We start from the raw sequence: 18129 nt of genomic DNA, 5'->3' as shown, positions 1-18129 counted from the left end.
CGCAGAGCCCGGCTCAGGGCCCGGGGTGGCTCCAGAGAGCTGGACAGGGACCTTGGACAGGGGGCTGGAGTGACAGAAAAGGAGGAATGGCTTTCCACTGCCAGAGGGCAGGGTTACATGGGGTATTGGGAAGAAGTTTTTCCCTATGAGAGGGGAAAGGCCCTGGCAGAGGTTGCCCAAAGAAGCTGTGGCTGTCCCATCCCTGGAAACGTTCAAAGCCAGGTTGGACAGGGCTCTGAGCAAGTGGCAGGTGTCTCTGCCATGATAGGTGTCTCTGCCATGACTATACGACCTTGAAAGGTCTCTTCCACCCCAATGTAGTCTGTAATGCTATGTTGGGATCTGGTTATTCCCCCAGTCCCACATGAATGGCATACACTGGGAGTGATGAGCTGGGGAATGTCATCTGTCAGTCATGTGGCTGCTGGGGTAATGTTTAGGCTGATGGCTGGAGGTATCTCATCCCTGCCTGCTCTGCAGCTGTGGCACCTGGCTTTGAGTGCTGGGTTTGTCAGACCTCATGTGCCATTGGCTTTGGATAGAGGAGTGCACTGCCAAAGCACCCCCTCCCTTCCCAGTCAGAGCCGCATTCCTGGGTCACTCCCTTGCAAAACCTCTTTCCATGTCCTGGATTAGTCTCATATCTCTAGGATTTGCTTTTCAACCCCTATGTCCCCTTCAAGTACAAATGTCCCATCTGGCTGCAGGACAGTGGGTGCTTGGTGATGATGTGCCTCCACAGCCACAAGGCCCAGAGATGCCACATGGACACCCCAGTCACACCGACAGCCATGTCCGACAGGGATGCCAGGTTGTCCCTGTTTGCTGCAGAGCTCCCAGGCCACCCAAGGTTTTCCCCCATGGAGGCAGGGGATGCTCTGCAAAATCCTGGCATCCAGTCTCTGGCCCCATGCTCTGGGCCTTGGCACAAACACAAATGACATGATGCTGAATGGGACCTGCTGTCTGGGATCCTGCTGGCCAGCATGTGCTGCCTGATTCTCAGTGTAGGGATTGCCGTGGCTGTGCCCTGCTGCCCGGCTGGGCTCAGCCCAGGGATTGCCGTGGCTGTGCCCTGCTGCCCGGCTGGGCTCAGCCCCAGCCGACGCACTCACAGTGGGAGCCCCATTAGAGTGTCAGTGGTGCCCTGGCAGGCTGTCAGCCTGCTCCAAGCCTGTCCAAGGAATGCTGAAAGCGAGCTGCCATGGTGTGGTGTGACAGGGATGTCAGGCCTGGCTCTGGAAGGAATTGCCACCTGCTCGTGGTTCCCCCTGCCACCATGGCTGACCAGGAAGGTGCCAGGTAGAGGTAGGTGACAGCATGCTATGGGGCCAGCCATGTCATCTGCTCCCAGCAGAATTGTTACCTCTTAAATTTCTTTTATTCCTTAATTTCCTTGGCCCTTTGTTCCTGTGAAAGGGACTGTGAAAAAAAAATCCCTGTCTGGGATTTTCCTTCCCCAAGAAAAAGCTGCTGTCATGGTTTAGGAATGGCACTCCTCAATTTAGTGCCCCCTGCCCAAGACTCTCCCAAACCAGATCCTGCTCCCTTCTCCCCCCCACTTCTACGACCTTCTTCCTGCTGTGGAAATGGAGTTGAGAACTGGAGGCACAAAAATGTGAGTTGAGATAAAAACCATTTACTGGACACAGCACTTCTGTAGAGACCTGTCATAGCTTGACATGGGAGCAATTTAGGGAAGGGACCTCAGCACCCCCCAACATCACACTCAGCCATGGGGCAGGGGCACTATTTCTTTATCTGGGAGCAAGTGGTGGGTGGGGAGATGGATGGGGCCATGGGAGCCCCGACCATAGTGGGGCTGAGTTGGATCCTCCATCATTGATCCATCAAGGATAAGCAGGGCTGGCAGCAAGGTGGGACCTGATGTCCTGGGACAGCTAGACAGAGACCCCCTGAAGCCATGGTCACCACCCTGGGGGCCTGCAAGATCCTGGTGGATGAAAGCTTGGGAAACCACCTGTGCCTCTACCCTGACTGCAGGCACTTCCCGCCCTCTGGCAGGGATGTCTCCCTTTATTCATAAGTTATATACATGTGGATTGTAAAACATACACATGAATAGACATTGTAAAAGGATAAGAAAGATTTAATAACACTCATTCAAAATATTATTTTATTTTGTTTATTAATTTGTACATATTTGCACTAAATATTTAACACCAAAGTATATTTGCCCAAATATACTTTCCTCCTGCACCCTGATGGGCTGTCCTGTGTACCCCTGGAGTTGCATGCACCCTGGCTTCTCTGGAGGAAGCAGGGGTCTCCCCTGAACTCTCAGAACAGGAATTCATTATTATTTTATCCCTGGTGACACTGCTGGTCCTTTCAGCAAGCTCCACCAGTCTGTATTGTGGTGTGGTCTCATCCATCAGTGTCTCGAGTTGATGAAGGCTAAGCACAGACACAGCTGGGACTCATAGTACCCAGCCCTTCCCTGCCACGAGGATTCTCCATCCTCCCCCTCTACCCATAAGCTCCAGAGGTGCATTCCCAGCCCAATACTAAAGCTGCTACACTTGGCAGGAATGACCAATGAACTCTCATGTTTCCCTTACAGTAGAAGAGCAAAGGGGTTGCAGATTGCTCTGACTCACCTCTGCCCCGGGAATCATGGGTTAAAAAGGGATGGGAAATTCCCATTTTTTTCCAAAGGAGCTGCTGATTTTGTAGGTGTCTTAAAATCTGGATTCCTCACCTAGCCTTGCCCTGTCCATGTCTTCTGGGAGGATGTAGTGCAGCCTAACCAGAGTGGGATAAAGCACATTGGGTTCCCACTGGGAAATCTTGGCTCCATCAATCACAAGACACTAGTTTCCATCATTTTTCCTCAGTAGTATTCTTACAGAGTTTTGCTGGTAAAGCGATCCCCACTGGGCTGAGGTCCAGGGAGGACAGATTTCACTTTATCTGTGGCTGGATCTCCCTGCACACACTGAGCAAAACATCCATTTCCACCCCTTTATTTACAGTCACCAGGTACCACCCTCTTGGCTCCATGTGTTGAGAGTCCCTGAACCCTTCCTGAAGGCACATCATGAACCAGATCCATCTGCTCTCCCACTTGCACTCCTGCTTCATTGCCATTTCACATGTGGAAGCAGCTTTGTGTTCCCAGGATTAACTTTCAACTCCAGAAACTATGAAGATCAGTCCACTGACAATGGTTTTCCTACTTATACATATTTTATTGCATTAAGGGAAAGACATCCGGCTCTGCAGTGTCTGCAAGTCGAGCCCAGACAAGATTATCCAGCACTTACCAGAAGTGCAAACAGCTGAGTATTACTGCTGTGCTTTGCACTGTTTCACCTCAGAAAGGGCTCTGCTTGGGAATAAAAGCTCTTCCCAGGGAGCCAGACAAAGTCCTCATGTAGATAAATGATTAAAGAAAAAAGGCTTAACCAAGGGCATCGGTGTGCCAAAGCAATGTGTGGACAGCCGGCACAGTTTGTCCATTTGGGCAGTATTTATTTCTTATGGAAAGAGTTCCCAGAATTGTTTACTGGGAGGCCTCCTGTGGCCAAAGAATTAGCAGTGTTAAAGAATCCCCTCCTAGTCTATCCCAGAGGATGCTACATGCCATCCTTCTGCCACCCCTCTGAGAGGATGAGGAGCTGTGCAGTGCTCCACACTGATACCCGGCTCTATGGATGGGATGAGACCCACCTCACCCATTGAGGGCTGTACCTGCAGAGCTGGGCTCTCTCGAGCTGGCACTGTGAATCCAACTGTTGAAGATTGCATGCAAGATGTTTTCCATTACCATCTGTATGGCAGATTACCTTTGTCAAATGGGCAATTTGCCTTATCTCTCTCTTTGAGTGACCACATTCACACCTCCCTCGGGAGGGGACTTCTGCTGATAACAGATTATTGAATATCAGTGCATGACTGATAAGAACTGTAACATCCCATTGTGAGATGCTCCGCCCAGAGAGAGGAGCCAAGCATTGCTACCCCGATATACTTTGAGATTCTGAAACTCCAGCACAGTTTCTCTCCACAAAATTCCCCAGAAGAACAGCAGCTGCCTCTTCCTCCACTAGATCTCCAGAAGAAGACTACATCCTTCTCTACAGATCCTCCTTGCTCCAACAGAATCACACCTGATACTTCAGAGGACTGCAGCCACATTTTCAATCAGACTGCCACCAACACCCTGGCCGACAGGGTGTCAGGTTGGGTTCTGACTCTGTCAGTGTTGTTCCAGTGGACTGCATTGATTATTTTATTCTTTGTTTTCTTCCCTATTAAAGAACTGTTATTTCCTGCTCCCATATTTTTGCCTGAGAGCCCCTTAATTTAAAATTATAGCAATTCGGAAAAGTAGAGAGAGTTTACATTCTCCATTTCAGGGGAGGCTCCTGCCTTCCTTAGCAGACTCCTGTCTTTCCAAACCAAGACACCAACCCAGCAGTGGGAAGCTTTCAGTCACAGAGGGAGAGGATTCTGTGAATTAGGGACCCAGCCCCTGGGTCCTCCCAGGCAGTAAGAGGTCTGGATGTGCTGGTGAGGGGGAGTGAGAAGCTGCCAGCTGTGCCCCCACCAGCACTGCCTGGCCAGCACCCCCAAACTCTTCCTCTGTGTCAGGTCACTGAGAGACCTGTCCCTGCTGCTGGGAGGGTGGGGGTCACTCAGTGTCTCAGGTCACTCAGCTGCTTCCTCAGTGACAGCTCTAACATCTGAGAACATAGCAGGACTGTATTGTGGACATAGGGATGTCCTGATGGTCCCAAACACTGTTAAACAAGAACAGACGCAGTAGTAGGAGAAGATCAGGGAACAGATGCAGTAGCTCCTCTCCTCCTTCCAGGTTTCCTGGCCTGCAACTGGAGATTGGTCTAAAGATCCCACAAAACATGACAGGTCAGACCCTACCTGAAAAGCTGCTGCCCTTCATGGGAACAAATTGTTTTTACACCTTTGGTGAAGACACAGAAAGGTGTCCGGCTTGCCCTCTCCGTCACAGATTGTGGAAGCAGACATTAAAAAAAAAAAGAATCTTTATATGTTACAAAGTGCCTGCTGGCCAGTACTGCACTGGGGATGTCATCTCATGTTTGCACTGAGAACACAACATGAGGCAGGTACCTCTGAGAGTGTGGAGGACCAGAATGGCATCCAAAGGTGACTGTGGTTCCAGCAGGCTTGAGAGTGGCAAGGGAAAGCAGAGACATCAGCCTGCAGGAAAGGCTCTGGGTATAACAAGAAACTGGAGCCTAAGGATAAATGAAGATGAGATACAGAATATTTTGAGTGTGAAACTAAAGCTACTGAATTTGCAAGAGGAGCAGGCCAGGAGATGATCAGTGATTCACACAAGTCTGTAAGAACCTACTGGTGCTGACAGAGTTCTCTTCAGGTCCTTCCAGAGAGAAGAGCGGGAACATCTGCCAGGAGAGAAGAGAAGGTGGGTGCCAGGCTGAGAGGATCGAGCACCCTCAAACAACATTGCAAGGGCCCTCCAAGAGGGAACAGGGCAACTGTGGGTGTGCTCTACAGTGCAGAGGGTTGGGGGGGCTGTGGGTTTGTCCTGGTGCCCAGCAGTTGGGTGGGGGTGCGTGAGCATGGATGCCATGGCATTCATGGACACACTCTTCAGTGCAAGGAGGCATGCCAGCGGGATGGGAGACACCTGCAGGGATGTGATGCCAGGCTCTGCACTAGGAAGGGAATAGAGATTGAAGGAGAGGCATGTACTTTACATGCTGGTTTGGGTTGTGATGAGGAGTAGGAGCTGGTAAACAAGTGTGCAACCACGGATAGAAGGAAAGAACTCGAGGGATAAGAGCAGCTAGGAGAGCAGTGTGGGCTGGTGTCTTCACATCTGGCTCATGGGAAAGATCACAAGCAATGGTAGCCTTGTGCAACGCTGCTGTAGAGAAACTCAGACTAGTACATGGAGCTGCCCATGGGAGCAGATCTTCCCAGAGTCACGGAAGCAGGTGGTATGAGCTGGGCAGAGGTGATGGAGCTCTCAGGAGGAGGGACAGGAGCGTGTGATGAGGAGAGAGGCCAGCACAAGACATTGAAAGACATGATCAAAAGATCTTCCTGGATCTAAACTGATTTTGTAAGGAAGGAAAAGAATTTCTGCCTAAGTGATGTTGGGAGCCCGTCACAGATCCCCCAGCCAGTTTGGGGTGAGGACAAATTACCAGGAGAGAAATCCTTTAGGCTTAGGCTCCAGTTTCTTCCTTCCAGGAAGAATACCTCTTTGGAGGGGCAGAGGTGCTGTAATCACCTGTCTGCAACAGTCACTCTAGTTATCCTTGGATATGAGGACAACATAACCAGCATAAAGTGAGCTGATGGGTTGTGGGGTTTTTTTGTGGTTTTTTTTCCTGTTCCTTTTGGTTGTTTTTAGAAGAGCCATATGGGAAAATAACTTCAGAGCTCCAGTAGGCATGAGTCGATGCCATTTGGCATAAATGGGAAGATTAACAGGGGCAGATTGGTGGCTGTTGCTGAGAACAAGCACAAATCAGGAGAAGTGAGGCGAGCTGGTTCCCGCAGCTGAGCAGGTTTGGAAAGCTGAGCATTCAAACATAAAAGAGAAAGAATAGGCACCAAAAAAATCCCTTCTAAGCACAAGGGAGAGGCTGATGAAACAGCTTCTCCCATAGCAAACAAGCAACATACAGACACCAAGGAGGGACTCTGGAAAGAGTGGAATGTCTGTAAGAAAAGAAAAGAGCCTGTGCTGGAAGATGAAGGAGTGCAGGGAGCCTGTGAGAATGGTTTGCAGAGTTATATGGGGTAAGTATTTGCCTTTCAGCCATGTAGATGAGGACAGACAGTCCTGCTGTGTCCTCAGTACAGCACCCTGGAGGTCAGATATCTCCTGCTCCCAATGTTCCAAGAGGACAATGACAACTTATGGCCAGTGACAACATGAAGGCACTGGGACAGAAGCATTAGGGAGGGAGGAGAGTCTTCAGAGATTTGCTGAGGGAGGGAAATGTGGCTGCACCTGAACTCAGGAAGAATGAACGTTGTGTCTCCAGCAGTGAGGGTGCAAAGTGTTTTTGTGATGGGGGAGAAGAAGAATCTGACCCCAGGCATTTGCAAAGCTTCAGGAGAACGAAAGAAAACTTGGAGGGCACAAGAGCTCTGTGCCTGCAGAGCAGTCTGCCTGCCTGCAGGATCCTTGACTGGAGAGTCAGGGGAATCTGGAGCCACCAGTATGGCACAGGATGCCAAACTGTCCATGGGGACAAAAGGGTTCCAGACTGTGTGGGAAAATATTGATGCTGTGTTATGTTAGCGAGACCTTTCTGGATGTTGCACAGGGAACCCACTTGAGGAGGAAGCTGAGCTGGGCTGTCAGGATGCCTGAAGAGTGGAGAGTCCATTAGAGAAGATATGGTGCAACATGGTCAGCCTGGAGAAGCAAATCCCAGCTGGGAGATGGCTGCATCAGAAAGGAAAGCCCTTTGCTCGAGCATGCTGCTATGGGCCCCCCTGGAGCGGCAAGCCTGCAAGAGCTGGCAGCTGAAACCCAGTGCCAAAAAATTACTTTGACCCAGGAATCAGCTCCGTAGATCTAATGCACGAGGGTTTGGACATCTGTGTGGTTTTGATATACTCCTGGGTGTATATTGAAAGAGGAAAGGCTCTTCTGGGCTCACAACTGCCAGATCCCATGGCCAGTGGCGCTTGGAAAACTCTGGGGTCCTACACAATGCCTTCCCAGGAGATTTGAGGCCCAAAGTTCTCACTTAATGGGGCAAATACAGGAGGTGTTTGGGATCCTCAACCCATTTGTCATCACTGAAAACTTTTCCCTTTACCTAGGATAAACCTATTTTAGCTACAATTCTGTGTTCACAGAGCCTTCAAGTTGATTTGATGAAGCAGACATGGAAAACCACATGGCTGGTCCACTGGGAAAGTATCACAGACACATCCATAACAAGACCCCTAGGGAAACCAGCCACCCTCAGCTCCCTTCCTGTACCCTGTGATCTCTCCATAACCAAGGGCATACCAAAGAGCTGGTATCCCCAGGACAGCACCACAATCTGGGCTACCTGAAAACCAGCTTTGTGTTGTGCTCTCTGGTGGTGGTGGACACAACCTCCCCCAAGAGGGCCAGCGGGTAGGAGCCACGAGAGCACCAGCACGCAGACAGAGACAAGACAGACAGACAGACAGACAGACAGACACAGATGCTTGGTAGTGAAGACACAGGAGGGTCCAAGCACAGAGTTCCAACACACTCTATCATACAGCAACACTAAAGAAACCCAAAGACAAAGGAGGGTCCAGGGTATAAATACAGGAAAGAGGGGGTGGAGGAGAGCATCAGGGATCCAATGGTCTGAGGGCTCAGGGGTGGTACAGTGGGAAGAGACCAATAGGGAATGCCAGGGTGGATGGGCGGCATTACACACACCAATGGGAAAACAGGGAAGGGAGAACTCTCTAGAACATGAACATAAGGGTAAAAGGGGTGGGGAAGGCCAATGGGGAGGACAGAACTGGGATAAACTGGTGGGATAAACTGGAGTGCTGCAGAGCGCTGTGTGGGAGGCGTCTTTCCTTGCCCTATGAGGAGTGCCTGGAGCCTACAGTGCATCTTTCCAGGGCATTGTCATTGCCCTCTCCCCAGTGGGCTCATGGGCCTCCTCAGGTTGGGTTCTCTGGCACCAGTTGCCTTACTGGAAGTTGGAGAGTGCAGAGGCATGAAGTACAGCAGATTGTGTGTCCTGCCACCATGAAACTCCTCTGCCTGTGAGCCAGGGCAGGAGAAACTGTCAGAGGTGCTGTGTGAGTGGGATGCAAGTGGCATCTTCATTTCATTCTTCGATAACTCTAGGGCTTTGCAATTACATGTGCTGATCTGATAGTCATTAGGGAATGATCAGCCAGTCATTGGCAGGGACTGTTTGCCTTTCTGCTAATTAAGTTGCATTTGATTTACAATCAAATCTAATGAGTCAAGTGAGCTTGAGGTAGGCTCAAGGGAAGCACAGGCCAGCTCCACAGCCTTGCTGTTCGTGAGGAGCCCCATCCCAGAGACACTGCCAGGACCGGCCCTGGCATAGGGCAATGAGGCACACGTCTGCAAGGTGAGCAGGGCTGTGTTTGTGTCAGGGACAGGGCTCCTGCTAGCAGGTGACCTGCGAGGCTGTGGGCTTGGAGACATGCACCAGTGCATTGGGTTGGCATGGCCAGGCTTTGGCCGGGGGAGCTCTAGGAATGGCTTCTGCAAGAAGCTACCAGAAGCTTCCACCATGTCCAGCAGAGCCAATCCCTGGTGGCTTCAAAGATGGACATGTCAGTGGCCAAGGCTAGGCCAATTAGGAGTGGTAATGCCTCTGAGATTACATATTTAAGAAGGAAAGAAAGAGGTTTTTGTGCAGTTGTAATTGTGGCCAGATAAGACCGAGGTGAGAATATGTGAGAGGAAAGCTCTGCAGACACGAAGGTCAGTGGAGAAGGAGGGGAAGGAGCTGCTCCAGGTGTTGGAGCTGAGATTCCCCTGAGCCTGTGGTGAAGACCATGGTGGCCCTGCAGCCCAAGGATGCCATAGGAGTGCAGAGATCCACCTGCAGCTCCTGAAGGACCCTATGCTGGAGCAGGGAGATGCCTGAGAGGAGGCTGTGACCCTGTGGCAAGGCCATGGTGGAGCAGGATTCTGGCAGGGGCCTGCAGACCTGTGGAGAGAGGAGGCCACACTAGAGCAGGTTTGCTCATAGGAGCTGTGACCCTGTGGGGGACCTATACTGGAGCAGCCTGTTCCTTGAAGGACTGACCCCAAGGAAAAGTGACTCACATTGCAGCAGTTTGGCTAGGACTGTTGCTTGTGAACTGGACTCACATTTCAGAAGTTCATGGAAAACTATTCCCCTATGGGAGGGACCCTATGCTGGAGCAGGAGAATGACTTCTGTCCCTGAGCAGTGTCCCATTCCTGTCTCCCTGCACCACTGTGGGGAAGAAGGTAGAGCTGGTAAAAGAGGGAGGGGTGGGGGGGGGGAAGGTGTTTTTAAGGTCTTATTTTATTTTTCATTATCCTGCTCTGATTTTGTTAGCAATAAATTAATATCTCTAATTAGAGCCCGTTTTGCCTGTGACGATATTTGATGAGTGAACTATCCCAGTCCTTATCTCAACTCATAAAATCCTTTGTCATATTTTCTCTTCCCCGTCCAGCTGCAGAGGGGACAGATAGAGAGGCTTTAGTGGGTGCCTGGGGTCCAGCCAGGGTCACCTCACTGCAGCCAGACACCCTGTGCTGGCATGGAGTGCTCCTCAGGCAAGTGCTCCTCTGGCTGCCAGGCCAGGAGAGGGACAAGGAGCGCAGCCCTGACTGCTGGCTGTGCAGGAGGGGCAGGGAACAGCCCGGGGCACAGATCCCAGAGGGGCTGCTGCTCCTCTCCTGCACCTCCTGTCACAACAGGTGTGTCTGGCAGCTTCAGTGCTTTGGGACACCGCTGTGATTTCAACAGATCCCTGGATGTGTATTGAAAGAGGAAAGGCTGTTCTGGGCTCACACCCATCAGACCCCGGCAGCACTTGGGGAACCCTCTGGTCTCACTGCACCATCCAAGGCAGATGGACAAGTCTGGTCCTGATGTCTGCACGTTGCCTGAGTGACTCCTGCTGTGGTGGCTACACCACCAGCTGGTGACTGGTGCTGCACCCGTCACATGCAAAGGAACATCCAGGAGCCTCTAACACAAGACTGCTCCAGGCAGGTTGGTTGGGCAGGCTTGCACTCAGTGTTTTTTGGGATTGCCAAGTGCCCACAGGTGCCAGGCAGCAAGTGGGACCTGGGTCAGAGGCTGAAATTAAAGTGTCATCCTTGTGCTAGCTGGTCCTACTTTTACAACCTGAGATGATTCCATACAGTCACATTTTATTTTTAAATAAAGAAAAAATGAGAAGTCAAGAGGATTAACTGTCACATATGGCACAGAGATTGTCTGGAAAGACCAGCTTAGCTTTCCTCTGAGTGCTTAAGCTGATATTAGCAAATACAAGCCCTAAACAACATTGGGAAGCCTAAATGGAACCCAGCATGATTGCATCAATTTAAAGAATCTGATTAGAAATAGCATAAACATTCTTTAACTTATTGAAGACAGCTGAAGGCAACAATGTAAGACAAACAACAAAGACACCAGCATCTGGTGCCTTGCTCCTCTGCTTTGAGAAATGACAGCTGCACTTACTTCAAAGGCTCTGGCAGCAGGAATTTATACTAGAAAATATTTGAAAGTAGCTGGTTAAATTCAAAGAAAAGAAGCTGATAGAAAAGTGAAGAAACCCTGCATCCACTTTGGCCAAGAAGGAGCTTTGGTGGATCCTCAGAATGGACAATCTCTTCTGCAAACACTTCAGAAGTTCTGTCCTGCCAATAGAGAAGGGCAAGTGAGTAATAAGACAGAGGAGATGACATTTCCAGACAAAATAACTCGAACATCATTCCAGCACCCCATCTGCCACTTACAATCCCTTTGGTGCCTTCTAGTTTTCACCAGACAATGAGAAGAAGAATGTGCCAGGCTGCAGAGGTGGCCAGAGAGACAACAGATAAGTAGGTCCCCTCACAGTGTAGGAGATACTCACAAAAGCTGCAATAAATGCCAGATTTGGTTGATGTCTTGGCAAACTGTGACACAGGGCAGACTGACTGTAACTTTTGCGCAGGAAGATCACACCTCAGAAATACACCTCTCTGGAGGAGTCAGCAAGACCATAGATGTTGGACATCCCCATGCCACCTGGCAAGTCTATCAAAGCTCGCAGGGGATAAGCTGGCATAGGTTAGGGAAGAAGATCTCACTAAGATAAATGACAGAATGATTCAGACTGGAAGCTCATCCAGTCCAACCTCCTTTGTCAAGCAGAGTCCCCCAGAGCAGTCACTCAGGATTGTGTCCAGATGGTTTTGAGCTCCTCCAGACATGACTCCAGACCCTCTCGGGGCAGCCTGTCCCAGTGCTTGGTCACCCACCCAGTAAAGAGTGGCTGAGAGAAAGGGAAGAAAGTCACCCAGAGGGGTCACTGTGCTGACTGACAGATATCTGGTAAAACGTCTCACCCACGTGCAGTGAGTGCCAGAGGGGGCAGCATGAGGAGATATTAGAAAGATCTGAGAGTAGGACAAGGCTCCATGTAAATCTCAGTTGTACCCCCACCTTTTCAGGGAGGTGGAGGTCCAGGTCTGGCCAGGCAGCCCCAGCAGGGGCATGGCCTGAACATGGGAAGGAGAAAGAAGGGTGAGAGGGGAGGCTGGGAGGACAAGGAGGCTTGTCAAAGATTTAAGATCTGGAACAGCATAAGGAGCACGAATAGAGATGATGCATCACCAGCAGCCATCAGCTGCTGGTCTCAAACTGCTCCTCAGCCATCAAAAGCCGTCCCAGCACTTCCTTTGCCCCAACACCCTTCTGTTGTCTCCATCAGTTTTTGGGACCCTGGTGTCTGGGCTGATCCCCACTGCACCAACCTGGTCCCCACCAGCCCTGGTATGTTTCCACAGCCCTTGGCTGTGCAGCTGAAGATGGAATCAGCATGACAAGCAAAAGGGAGAGCAGAGGCAAATGAAGCTCCTTGCTGCAGGATGCCACCATTGCTGAGTAGGTGCCTAAACCCAGTAAGCCCTTAGGAACATTCAGAGAAGAAAAGTCCCTTTTTATCAGATATATGATGACACCTGGCCAGATTTGTGGGGGGATAAAGGAGTATTGGATGAACTGCAGAGACAGATGCAAGCTTGATGGAAAGGCTGAGGGACTGTGGAGTGCTGCATGGGGACCCACTGCCTGCTCTGCACGGATGGGATTCACGCCCAGAAAACACTGAACTGTCAGCTTGTGTGCCCTCACACCCCAGCTCCAGCGGGGTTTTTCTCTGTGTGGTGCCCAGAAACCACAGGCAGCTCTCCAGGTTTGGCTCCAGAGGATTCAGATAGCCATGTTCCACAACAGCTTGCAGTGGGGCAGAGAGGTCCCAAATCTGAAATCTTGCCCTGCCTTGGCTCAGCCTGAGCTGTTGGATGAGCTCCTGGGGCTCCCAGGGAGTAGAGAGCTGCAGCCACTGCGGGGCAAGAGGAGGATAGGTGGTGGATGGTGCGGGTGGATGCAGCCCTCCAAACTCCAGCCTCACTCTTAGTGGCCTTTCTCCATGCATCCCCTCTTGCCCACAGGATTCCCAGCCTCACTGCACCCTTTGCCTTACCTCTGCCTGGCCTGGTCCTGCCCCTCTGGAAGGCACCCAGGAGGGAAAAATCTTGTGGCTCTGAAACTGCCCTCACTTGGGCAAGCTCAGCTGGGATCACTCCTGGCTGTTCACCATCCACAGCCCCAAGGAGGACAACGGGAGGGACTACAGGGCCCAGCACCCCAGGTTGTCCCCAGACAGCTACACCAAGACCTGGGGAGGGTTTATGTTTATTTGGCAAAAAGCAGGGACTGTGTGCTGGAGGAGCAGGGACTGTGTCAGAGTCCTGACAACAGAGCTTAGAAGAAGGATGGTGGAGCAGGAGCCTGGAGCTTCAGAGCATGGGTCTTGTATTGCTTGGCAGGAGCATCCACAAGCCAGTCTGCACTTTCTGGAAAACAGGTGGGAGAGGTGGTGTCTGGGTGAGGCAAGGAGACCTGTGGGACTCTGCATTAGCATCAGGGCATTCTTCTCCAGTTCTCCCCAGATTTGTAGGGTGAGGCATCTCCAGCAATGGATTTCTAGTAACCCCTACAGCTGTATGGTGAGAAAACACAGGCTAGGGGGCAACAGCAAATATGGTTTGCATGGCGAGACACCAACCCACTCTGGTCAGGTTTGCCAGTCCACAAGCCCAAGGTCCCTTTGGCAGGAGCTGGTGTCCTGGCCCTCACTGCTCAAAGGGCTGGGCAGACATTTCTCTGGTGGTTTCAGCTCACGTGCCCATGTTCCCACTGCACTTCCCACTGGGGGTCTCTGGACACTGCTCCTTGGGAGTCCCTGGGTACTGCTACCTGGGGGTCCCTGCTGTAGAGAAGTATCCAAAGGAATGGTCCTACCTGTGTGCAAGCTCCAGCACCAGCTCACACCAGAGGAATTCAGAGTTCTCGGTGGCCCTTGTCTTGGGGGCACCAAGAAGGTAAATTTCCAGGAGAGAACATTGCAAACACCATTTTGCACTGCAGCAACTCACCTATGGTTCACCAAGTCTGCATTCCTCTGTGGGAACAAAGAGAAAGCCTAAGTCTGGCACTGTGGTCTGAATAATCCCATTTAGCACCCAAAATAGACTACTCAGAAGGAACTTGTGGGTTTCTTCTTGCTCATTGTGCCCAGCCAGAGCACTGCTGGCTGCCAGCACTCCCTCCTGCCAGCTCAGGCCATGAAGTGGTGGTACTGATGGGCTGAGCTGGTCCCTGCCTGCATGTCCCTGGGCAGTGCTCACCCTGCCTGGGCAAAATCCAGATTGTCTCGTCGGTGAAGCCATTCAGCATGGCAAGTCTCTTGAACAGCAACTTGATTTTGGGTCTCACCCACTGGGTTCTGCCTAAAGACAAAGACATGAGTTAGCTCCAGGCTGTGCCTGACCCTGCATCTCCTGGGAAGCTGGTGTGTCCACCTGAGGGTGGGATGGATGGCAGTCCCTGGGAGAAGGCTGGAGGCACTGGTGGTGGTCCTGGAGAGCAGTGGTGGCCAAGCACATGAGACGCCCCACCCAAGATACAAGATGAGCCAGAGGTCCTGACACCAGTGCAGTGACTTCTCTCTTGGTTCCTGTCCCCACTGATTCTGTTCTGCCTGTGCAGCAGGACCCCCACCCTCCACCCTTCTCCACCAAGAAACTTACCCAATGCCATGGACTTGCAGCAAAGTGCTGGGAGCCTGAGCCCCAACCTCTCCTGCCATCCCAAACCCCTGCTCCTTCCCTGCCACACAGGGAACACATGTAGTCCCTGCCCCACTCCTGCACCTCATCCAGGGCAGGAGTGGAGAGAGAATATCCCCTGGCTCCTGGCCTTGCAGGACCCTTGGATCAGCTCAGCACTGCTGGCTACGCACTGTAAAGTCTCAGCATGTGCAAGGTCTTCCCCTCTTTCTCTCTGGTAGCAAAGACAACCATGTAGGAGCTGCCGTCGGTATCCACCAGCCGCACCGTCTTATTGCCTCTGTCTGCAAAAGGATGTGGAGAAAAATTAATTACCTCCTCCGGGAAACCCCCACTCTGCAAAGGGGCTGTAAAGAGCATGAAGCCCACCAAGCCTGAATTTCCTTGATATCCCCTCATCCTGGTTTTCCCTCTTGCTAAGGCTCCTCAGGAAGCCTGGGGAGCCTACAGACCACAGCAGAGCAGAAGGATGGGGAAGCGAGGGCAGAAAGGGCTGTGGATGGTCAGTGCAGGCTGTTGGCCAGGTCAGACTGCTCCTTGGGCTTGGAATGATGCAAAACCACCCTTGCTCCATCTCCTGGGAACATCCACTCACAGCCTCTTTGCAGAAGGAATCTGCTTTTTCCTAGGGTTTAAACTTGGTCTCAATGTGTTTATCCCAGGGGGAGGGACTGGGGGGTGGTCTGCCATGCTGCTGGGCCACCAGCCCTGGGGTGTAGCTGGTGCCTGGACACAGAAGGATGTCTCACCCAGGATGCTGAAGGGGCAGGCAGTCCTGAGGGCCATGTCCCCAGGAACAGCCAGAGGGATGGTGGGACATGCCTCTATCCTGCCCCAAGAGCCAGGCGCCCCCACTCACCAGAGCTGTAGTATTCACCCGGGCTGCCTGTTGGCTTGTAGATCGATTCAAACTTCATACATCTCCCAGGGCTGCAGAACAGTGAAGGATGCTCCAGCTGAGGTGAAGCGACTCCCTCTCCCCTTCCCTGTTCAAGGGTTGCTATCCCAGATGTGAGACTTGCTGTTCAGAGATGTGATGGTGTGGCCAGGGCAGGAGGGGACAGATACCACCCTTAGAACAATGGGTACCTGGGCTGGCAGGGGACAGTGCTGGCACCTGGGCATTATCAATGCCCTCACTCATGCTCTGAGCTTCTGGGATGAGGCTGGTTCTGTTGGGAAAGTTGTAATTGTAGGGTCCTGTCCCACCCTCTGTGGTGGCACTGGTCCTGGCCAGTGTTTTCCTGAGTCTGCCCTAAAGATGGGTTGCCCACAGCTGTCCCAAGCCCCTGATGTTCCTGTCAGAACCCCTGCCCAGATGTTTGGTGAGTGCACTGAGGTGGAGACCCGCCAGTGAAGGTCCAGGGAGGAGTTTGGTAGTGAAGCCTGTGGAGAAAAGCATGTGGGACTTACGTGGGAATTGCAAAGGAGACCTTTAGGTCACCATCCCCCAAGACCTCAATGTTGGCCATCGCCATCTTCAGTTGGTCCTTATTTTGGAGGTAGCTCTCGGAGTCAGAGGCCATAGCAGTGATGTACCATGTTCCTGCAATCTGGCAGTGAGAGCACACTGTGAGTCCAGAGGAGCAGTCTAGAGTGTCTCCTCCTCAGGGACCAAGCCAGGACAATCTCAGTCCATGGAACACCTACATCCCATCCAGGCAACAAAATTCCCTTAGGGACACCTATGCAGGAGATGGGTGACTGTCCTCACCTGGGTGTGTCAGCAAAGCAAATGGTGGCTGTAGTGACCCCAGCTGTCTCCAGTACCAAAACACCTTTACAGTCCTCCCTGCTCTGCTGGTGACTGGAGAACAAACCCCTTCCCTTCCCTTCCCTTCCCTTCCCTTCCCTTCCCTTCCCTTCCCTTCCCTTCCCTTCCCTTCCCTTCCCTTCCCTTCCCTTCCCTTCCCTTCCCTTCCCTTCCCTTCCCTTCCCTTCCCTTCCCTTCCCTTCCCTTCCCTTCCCTTCCCTTCCCTTCCCTTCCCTTCCCTCCCCTTCCCGGGATGCTGAGGGTCACCTTGCTCTCGTCCGGCTCCGCGGTTCCCAGGTCCCCAGCCTGCACACGCAACAAGCACAGCAGGACCATCCCCAGGCTCAGCCCCACGGTCCTCATCTCGCCTCAGCTCCTCTGCCTTCAGCCGTGGGATGGGGAGTGGTGCCGGCGCTGTCGGATTTATAGCTCCGCGCTCCCTCCTCCGCCGCCCCCGCTGGAGCCGAGCCGAGCCCCACGGGAACGCTCCTGTTTGGGCAAGGGGTGGATCCGATCCGCAGGGCAGCCAAGGGTGAACAAAGCCCTGGGGCAGAGCGGGGCTTGTGCCTGCCGGCCCCAAAACGGAGTTACAGGAACCGTTGCACCACTGCTGAAATTTGGGATTTCCCCCGGTTTTTTAGTTGCTTGTGAAAGAACAAAGCGAACGGTTGTTTTCCAACGGGCTGCCGAGGGCTGCCAGGAGGAGCGGGAGGTTCTTCCCGGCACCGGCCTTGGGGCAGCCCCGTTGCCCAGCTCACCAAGGCCCGCGGTGACCCGTTCTTCTGGCCGGACTGAAACGTGCCCCAGGGCAGTTGCTGGGATCCTGCCCAAATCCAGCCCTTCGCAGGCACAGCCTGACCCGGGGTGCCTGCACCGGCCTCCCACCTTCGCTGGGGCACGCAGGGTCTGCCGAGCGGGCTGCGCCCTGAGCAGGGCGGGCAGAAGGAGGGGTTCATGTCGCTGTGGGAGTGTGTCCCTCCTTCCCAGAGTGTGATGTCCCCTGTGGCCTGGTTCTGCCAGGCTTCTGGCGTCACAGCCCAACATCTGCTTGGGCACTGAGGGACTGCAGGGCAGGGAGGCAGAGGGGGGACCAGAGGCTGCCTTCACTGTGCAGGAGGTGGAGGCGAATAAAAACTGCCCTTGGGGCTCATGGCAGCATGGCCTTGCTTTGGTGAGATGGGGGACCAAGGGGGGTGGCAGGCATGTGGGTCTCAGTCTGGCCATAGGCAGCCCTGGTGCCACCCCATTCCCAGCGGAGTGGCCTGGGAGAGGACTGAGCAGGGAATGGGGTTTCTGGAGGTGTCCCTGCAGGCAGCACTGGGCAGCCTGACTGCTTAACCCTGTCTGCCCAGAGCTATAGACTACCCAGCTAGGCCGTGCCAGCCCCTGTCCACCCTGGCTCCATTCTTCCCTCCCCTGGCAGCTGCTCGCCTGCACCTTCCCCATCCTCCGCTCCCCATCCTCCCCATGCTGGGCACAGCAAAAATCACATCCAGGGAGCCCCTTAA

General features: G+C 52.8%; 1 protein-coding gene across 1 annotated transcript; it reads right to left on the bottom strand.

Moving 5' to 3' along the window:
* Nucleotides 1-13417: 13417 nt before the first annotated feature.
* Nucleotides 13418-17494, bottom strand: LOC115910937 (extracellular fatty acid-binding protein-like). The gene is made up of 7 exons (XM_030961514.1): nucleotides 16889-17494; nucleotides 16282-16421; nucleotides 15728-15798; nucleotides 15042-15152; nucleotides 14428-14529; nucleotides 14176-14201; nucleotides 13418-13593 (listed from the first exon to the last, which is right to left on the bottom strand). Exons 1-6 carry the CDS (start codon nucleotides 16982-16984, stop codon nucleotides 14176-14178), a joined length of 546 nt encoding a protein of 181 aa, XP_030817374.1. The 5' UTR covers nucleotides 16985-17494; the 3' UTR covers nucleotides 13418-13593.
* Between the last annotated feature and the right edge of the window lie 635 nt (nucleotides 17495-18129).

This window comes from Camarhynchus parvulus, chromosome 17 (genome assembly GCF_901933205.1).
Source record: "Camarhynchus parvulus chromosome 17, STF_HiC, whole genome shotgun sequence".
In the NCBI taxonomy this organism is placed as follows: domain Eukaryota; kingdom Metazoa; phylum Chordata; class Aves; order Passeriformes; family Thraupidae; genus Camarhynchus; species Camarhynchus parvulus.
Note: the sequence above shows the minus strand (reverse complement) of the source record. Positions and strands in the feature narration are given on the sequence as shown.